The 8,354-nt window shown below is 40.9% G+C and overlaps 1 protein-coding gene across 1 annotated transcript; it reads right to left on the bottom strand.

Moving 5' to 3' along the window:
* Window positions 1-89: 89 nt before the first annotated feature.
* ghrh (growth hormone releasing hormone) lies at window positions 90-3,509 on the bottom strand (the record flags this gene model as incomplete). The annotated part of the gene is made up of 4 exons (XM_080775766.1): window positions 90-329; window positions 462-566; window positions 770-874; window positions 3,433-3,509. 4 exons carry the CDS (start codon window positions 3,507-3,509, stop codon window positions 224-226), a joined length of 393 nt encoding a protein of 130 aa, XP_080631892.1. The 3' UTR covers window positions 90-223.
* Window positions 3,510-8,354: the final 4,845 nt, after the last annotated feature.

Genomic DNA, 8,354 nt, shown 5'->3' with positions numbered 1-8,354 from the left:
GCTTTAGCCAAAGGCTTTTTTCCTTTTGGTCAAAATGCTGGAACATATATTTTTTTCAAACCACTTGTATTTGTGAAAAATGCCGTGGCACACCGCTGCCTCTACTGTCCATGCCCTCAGCAGCAAAGAATTCTTCATTAGGACATTTTATGGTCAGTAGATGATAAAGGCAATTTGATATTGTGTGCAACAAGTGGGTTTTGACATTTATAATGTGTTTTAATTACCTAGTGATGTCCCTCCCTCTGCTATATCTCTGCTTTCTCTGGATTTCTTCTTTATATGTTCCTTCATAGATGTCTGACTGCCGCTTCACATAGCTCTCATCTCTGTAAAATACCAAAGTTGGTAAAAAAAATACCAAGTATTCGTTTAGGTATCCTTAATGATGCATAAAATGTTTCCCCCCTTAAACATTAACGGCAAAATATACTTTTGTGCAGCAAAATGTTATGACTTACTCTAGCCGTTTCTCCATAATTGTCTGAAGGAACTTCCTAGCAGAGATTTGCCCCAGCACTTTTCTGTACCTGTTGGTGAAGATGGCATCGGCATGACGTCCTATCCTAAAAGCGGAAGGGATCAAGACCACTTTATGTTGGTTATTTTTTATTGCAAACCATTCTTTGAACACTGTTAGAACACCTGAATATCAACACTGGATAATTACTTTGTTACTACAAGTGTTGCTGCTGTTGACTTATGTCCACTCATATCCAACCCCACTTATATTGTGAAACAGACCCTCAGACTGTACTGTGATGCTGACCGTAGTTCTGCTTGCTGTCTTGAAGGTGTCATGTGCTCCTTCAGAAGCTGTATTGGATTCTCTATGGAGGACGTCATCAGGATGGAAGTGTCTCTCTGGCCAAACCTGAGTGTTACCACAGTAAACACAGAACTTTCTTTCTTTCTTTCTAGACAGAGTTCTACATTAATGTGCTTGACCAAAATTGGATATTTATTTCAATAAGCTTAAAAATAAATAGGGACTATATACGTGTAGGCTATGTGAATGTTTGTTGGTTTTAGCACATTAAAAGAACTACTAAACTAATACCAGGGTTGAAAGAAAGGTCATATAAAGAAAGGTTAAGACACTTACAGTTACCAACGTTAGTGTACAGGAGGCACAGAGGAGATATGATCGAGGTCTGTAAACTTGTTCACCAGATATATGACTTTACAGCCGAGCCTGTTGTCCATTTTTGGGACAGCAGGTATGAGTTGAGAGGGAATTCTCTTAAACTCTTACCACTAAATTGTCATTCAGAAAAGAGAAAGAATTTCTTTACACTTAGAGCTGTCAGACCATGGAATAAACTTCCGGAGGAAGTGGTCCAGGCTCCTTCAGTCAATACTTTTAAGAATAGACTTGACAAATTTCAACAAATGGTCAACAAAAGGTTTTTTGTATAACTATAGGGCTGGCTTGTAAGGTCATAGACTGGTAAATACAGGACTTGAAAGTGTATTATGTATAAGATATAAGAAAAAAACCAAATAGGGTGGGTCCACATGAACTTGGTTTGTTTTAAAGTGTAAAAACAAAAAGAATGTATTTATGTATGTGTGTATGTACTTGTGAATTTTAATACCGGTATGTATTTATGTTTGTTGTGAATCTGGCGTAGAGGATTTCATCCTGTGCTGTCAATAAATTTCAATAAATTATATTTGAGGTGTGAGAACCTCATTTTAAATGCAAAATGTGCTCACATTTTTCTTTTTGTCCCTGGTATGCAATTACATGTTCAGCTGCTTTGCCATCGGAACTGTGTATTTAATGTTCAGTGTCAATGTAACGTGGTGAATCATCTTGAACCCTTTTAGCATAACAAGAGCAGAGGGCACAGTAGCCTGTGACCTATGAATTATTTCTCTCAGCTCCCTCATCAGCCACACCACTAAGCATTTGATGAAGCAGAGGGAACATATTAATTACATTTGACAGAAAATTAAGTTTACACTTCCCATAATAAGGCAATAGGACAAGAGAGGTGTTATGTTTAATCTTTGACATTTAATAAATGGTTCAACAAGAAACCTAAAGTGTATTTCATCTTGTAGGTCAGGGGGTTCTCAACGTTTTGGGCTGGGGACCCCCGGAAATTATTTGGCCATGTCTCGCAATCATTTGGCGACCCCAGAGATGTTGCGACCCACTGGGTTGAGAACCCCTTTTGTAGGTGATGGTGTGAAATCTTAAAACATTTAGACCTGAGGCCAATTCTAAAAATGTTTCCTGGAAAACCGGGTGTGATTCAAAAATCACACCCGTGTGAAGTGAGGGGCGCTCTTATCATCATACTTTCTCAAGCTAAATGAGGATAAGACAGAAGTTCTCATAATCGGTTCTAGTGAGCAGAAAGAATCAATAATAAGCAGACTTGGTAACCTGACTGTAGAAAGTAACAGTACAGTAAAGAACCTGGGGGTTATTATTGATTCTGAATTGAATTTTAATTCACACATTAATCATGTTACCAAGATTGCCTTTTTTCACCTTTGAAATATTGCACGAATCAGAGCCTATTTGTCCTTGGACGATGCAAAAACGCTAATCCACGCCTTTGTTTTTTCTCGGCTTGACTACTGCAATGCACTTTTTTCAGGACTGCCTAAGAAAACAACTGACAGATTACAACTTGTCCAAAATGCAGCAGCCAGAGTTTTAACTAGAACTAAGATGAGAGAACATATTAGTCCAGTTTTGGCATCACTGCACTGGCTTCCGGTTGTTTTTAGGATTGATTTTAAAATTATTTTACTTGTCTATAAAGCTCTCAATGGACTCGCACCTTCCTACCTACATGACTGTCTGCCTAAAAATGTCCCAAACCGCCCCCTAAGGTCTTCCACTGCTGGCCTGCTCGCTTTGCCAAAAAAAATGGCAACTAAATGTGGGGAAGCAGCTTTTTGCTTCTTCACAATACGCGTCCTCACCTTCGTCTTAATATTTGTTTGCACAATGTTTGTGTTTACACAAACCCTCAAAGCTGGACATAGGCCTCAAGAATGACAAAATGTATGTTGCCCTATATCCTACTGTACATAGCAACAACTACCCCAAAAGGGCTTCCCAGATTGAACCCCAAAAAGGGTTCCTGTCTTCTAGTCTTAGATCAGATACACTTGATTCATCATTCAATTAATCCATATATTCTTCTGAGACCGGCTGATGGGAACCTCTCAATTGCATGCACTCCAAGTTTTAAACATAATCTTTCCTATTACCTACGTATTATGTATCACCAATATTTCTGCATGTCAACATCGCAGCATATTCAGGAGCAGATGAATTAACAAAAGACACAGCATTTCAGCGTCAAATGGACCCCCCCCCCCCCCCCCCATTCCATTAAATTCCAAATCAGAATATAGCCTGCTTATTATTTGTTTTAATTGGTCAAATACTTTGTCATGACTTACCTAATAGATGGGTAGAGAGGAGAGCCTGATAAAGATTTGATAAGGCAACAAAAGACCATCAGCACAGCTTTCTCCATCACGGCTAGTTCTGGTGAAGAATGGACAGTCAGAACAAATGACAGAGTAGAAATTACATTAGAAAAACGCTGAAGCCACAGTTTCCCTTGCTTGGCCTCTTCTCATATCTCTGCAGTCTGTATTAAAGTTGCAGCAGACAGACCTGTATCCTACAATCGTTTGGAGCCAATGATATCCAATTAATTTTGTCATCATTACAACACTTAATTTAATGTGCACTTGTCATCCGATGAATATGAATATTTGTGTATTGCGTTTCAATATCAGCATTTCTTACTTTACTGTGTTGTATTTGTATGAATCTATTAGAGAAATCACATTAAACTTGTGGACATGTCCTAATTATTAAGTGCAAACAGGTTATAATTGTCTATAAAATGTATTCACATTCTGATATTATTCTGATTCAAATTGTTAAACGCTTAAACTTAAAAATGAGTGTTATAACAATTGTACTGAAGTTTTACTTAAAGAATTGCTAAAAGGTCTGAATTGGTAGATGTTCAAGGTACCTTGGTGTGATGTTAGAGCTTCCCAGCAGTCCTCTCAGAAATTGTTGCTCTCCTCTCTCATCTCAGACTCTCTGTGTGATAGGATGGCTTGAACTGTACTTGTACTGTATATTCCTACCACAGAGGCTGCATGGTCACTTTACCAAACCTGTCATTTACAATGACATCATCACACTTTAAATTGCTCCTCTCCGCTACTGAATTGAGTTATCACCATGTTATCTCTCTCTCTCTCTCTCTCTCTCTCTCTCTCTCTCTCTCTCTCTCCCTTTTTATTTACTGTTACGTTCTTAGTTTATACATGATTCATGATAACTACTTTTTATATATGTATGCCATGTTTTTGTTATTGCTTAATGTAAAACGCTCTGGATTAAGAGCGTTTGCTAAATGCCTAAATTGTAATTGTAAATTGTAGACATTTTTGCCTTATACCGATTGGTAATGGTGGCCATATGGATTTGGCCACTGTGGCGACCCTGAAGGTCGCTGGTTCACTGTGGCGACCCTGAAGGTCGCTGGTTCGGGCGCCGTAACTAAATCATTCAAGCATGCCCTGGGCTATTTGTACATAATTTGGCGCTTTTAGACGAATTAGCGCAAAATCACCATTATCTCTCCCTATGCTCCTCCACTATACATCACATTCAGTGCTCAGCCAATCAAGTAATTTCCGTGGTACACACATACACACACAAAGTTGAGCACAGGAGGGGCTAACGCCTCAAAAATGCTGAACCGGCCCAGTTGACCTCGATTTTGGATAAAGAGAAAATATTAAATGACTGAAAGATGGTTCATTATTGGGGCGAGGGAGAGTTTCAATAGGATGAGTGACTAAAATGACATTCTCCTTTTGATCTATGGGGAAAACATCATTAAATAGGGTTGGAAAACCTGTGCATTAATTATAGGATTGTATTTTGTATTTGCTTTGGCAATGTAAACATATTCTCATGCCAATAAAGCCCTTTGAAATTGAATTGAATTAATTATAGGCCTATAGCTTAAGAGGGAAAGAATGAAGAGCAAAGACAAATGCACATCAGTGGTGCAAAATAATATAGGTCGTTATATGGCCAGATGAGTCATCCTAGCGAGTGAGTGCATGTGGAGCCTAGCGTGGCGTGAATGCTTAACCCCACCCGACAGTGACAGGGTTTGGTGGTTCTTTTATGCTGTAGGGCGTGGTTTCGGTTCAATTGTCCCCTTAGATGGAAGGAAGGGTCACTGCAAATCAAGTTATTCTGAGTGATCACGTTTTTCCTACAGAATTAAACACTTATAATAAAGTATGATAATTATGTGAATCATATGCTATGGCCTTCACAGTCACCATATCTCAACCCAATCGAACACCTACAGTAGATGGAAGATTTAGAAATTGTAAATGTTCCCAATTTTCCACCCGGTCCAGCCAGTCTGTGTTAAAATGAACAAGACAAACAAGGAGTAGTTCACCCAAAAAAAACCAATTACACACTGCATGAAGCCTTGAATTCATGGAGATTTAGTTTTTGTCACATTCTTGAGCCAATAATTTGATGACCGGCAGAGTGTCCTACTGATCACCCACCCAATCATTGAATTATTGACATCACAAAAAAACCCAATATCTACATTTTAATATTATTGCGACTGAAGGTCGCAGATTACTATGAAAACTTGCAAAACCTGTCAGTCGTTCGGTCGGTCACGCCTCTATATGGTCACGCCTCATGACATCATGCCTCCATATATGGTCACGCCACGTGACACGTCATGCCACCATATGGCCGTCTCCATATATGAAGATTACGACACTGACCTCATCTAACCCTGGATAGCCATACATGTAGAAGACTGGATTATCACCTAAATCTGCATACCGGTATCTCCCTTTTGACTGATACTCTGTCTATTCAAGAGTTCTCAACAGGCCCGAAAATTAAGGCCCGGCATTACCTGGGCCCTCATCAAACCCTGTACACTCAAGACACTGCCCCCACTGCCACCCTTATATCTCCATATATGGAGCTGACCTGCTCTGACATTCCTTATGTTGATCTGACCTCATCAAACCCTGTACACTCAAGACACTACGCTGCCACCCTTTGATCTCCATATACTGTATGGAGCTGACCTGTTCTGACATTCCATTATGTTGATTTGACCTAATCAAACTCTGTACACTCAAGCCACGCTCCATATATGGCCAGTACAGAATTCATTCCATATGTTGATCTGACCCCCCCATGCCAAAGCGCCAGTGCTCGCCCAGCAGTCTGCCGTCACCCAGGCGGATGCGTGCACTTCTTGCCCTCAGGGCGTCGTACTGGTTGTATTATTATAGCCTACTGCTTACCACAAAAACAACAACTGAGGATATATTTTGTTAGAATGGTGTTCCATGACTGTAGTGGTCCAGGCACCTGTAGGCTGCTAAGCCTAACAACGTGTTGCGGGTTCAACTCCCGATCCCGACGACCTTTGCTGCGTGTTATACTAATACTGACAAGCATCATCTGGATCTCCATACATAGAGAAGACGACACACATCACTCTGACACCAGGATTCCAACCAACACACTCTTTTTGACACAGGGGACATAGACTTCTTCACTTGACTCTACCTTCAAGACCTTTGACCTTCAGCAGAAGATCACGATCAAGCACCCCTCAACCCATATACGAGCCAAGGTATCTGGCCTTACAACCTAGTCTACCCAGATACCTTTACTGGCTTCCTTAAGACCATCTTCCCAACAACACAGACATCTCGGTTTAAGTTCTAACTTCTAATCCGACACCATTGCAGAAGAAGGTCCTTGCCTTTGAATAACAGACCTTTCCTTTTTAAGCAGTATTTAATAGTGAGCATTGTTTCTAATTTCTTAATGGTTTTAAGAAAGGATATAATAGGCCTACTGTATGTCCTAATACTATAGCTATGCCGGTGTGGGTACAAGATCTCTGTGGCTGCAGGATGTCTGTGGGGTCCTTCGCGCATGAGACCCACGTCATCACGTATCACGTACGCTCAAAACAGCATCACGTATCAGTCAGACGCTCTTGAACAGATGTCGTTGGTTAGCCAAACAGAGCTAACCTGTTAGCTCTGCCTTGTCTATCTTCTATTTAGCATAATCGTTTCAGGAATTTAACACCACAATGCAACGTTTGGTACTCCGATATCATGTATTATTAGTCAGTTAAATTAACAATGATTTTACAATATAAATTGTGGTCTCAGAGATATAAATGCCATTAAATGGGGCTCCGTAGCCTGTTGCATGTCAAACTGGCGGTGCTTCTTTGAAATTAAACTGGTTGAGAATCACTGCTACAACTGTAAAAATCTTCTCTTATGGGGGTCCCTGCAATATATTTTAAAAATGGGGGTCCGCATGAATGATAAGATCAATGTGGGGGTACTTGGCATGAAAAAGTTTGGGAATCACTGGTCTTGAGAACCTATTGAATATATTTTCCCATAAATTGGTTATTGCTGCAGGACACTGCCAGAAACTGGCTTTCTAAACATAATTGAGCTATAGATAGTCAGTCAGTCTGGTCAAGCTGGTCAGATAGACCTATTTGTTACAGCAGATCTGCTAGCTCACAATGTTGTGATCTTGTAGATCTGCTCATTTCATATAGGCAATGTATGTAGGGTAAAAGGTTAATAATTAGATGTCATACTGTGCAGATTGTAGATTGTACTGCTGATTGGACTGTAGGCCTATTCACATGCAAGTAACTTTAGGCAAAAGTGTCACAAAGCAACAAAAAAAAGCACTGGTGGTAGTACTATATGAGTGATTTGTAGATTTAGAGATGAATTATGGATCTGTCTGTCTGTCTGTCTGCCTGCCTGCCTGGGTGTCTGTCTGTCTGTCTGCCTGTCTGTCTGTCTGTCTGTCTGTCTGTCTGTCTGTCTGTCTGTCTGTCTGTCTGTCTGTCTGTCTGTCTGTCTGTCTGTCTGTCTGTCTGTCTGTCTGTCTGTCTGTCTGTCTGCCTGCCTGCCTGCCTGGGTGTCTGTCTGTCTGTCTGTCTGTCTGTCTGTCTGTCTGTCTGTCTGTCTGTCTGTCTGCCTGCCTGCCTGCCTGCCTGGGTGTCTGTCTGTCTGTCTGTCTGTCTGTCTGTCTGTCTGTCTGTCTGTCTGTCTGTCTGTCTGTCTGTCTGCCTGCCTGCGTGTCTGTCTGTCTGTCTGTCTGTCTGTCTGTCTGTCTGTCTGTCTGTCTGTCTGTCTGTCTGTCTGTCTGTCTGTCTGTCTGTCTGTCTGTCTGTCTGTCTGTCTGTCTGTCTGCCTGCCTGCCTGCCTGCCTGCCTGCCTGTCTGTCTGTCTGTCTG

This window comes from Protomyctophum bolini (assembly GCF_963924005.1).
Source record: "Protomyctophum bolini genome assembly, chromosome: 2".
NCBI lineage: Eukaryota > Metazoa > Chordata > Actinopteri > Myctophiformes > Myctophidae > Protomyctophum > Protomyctophum bolini.
This window is presented reverse-complemented; position numbering and strand designations above follow the sequence as displayed.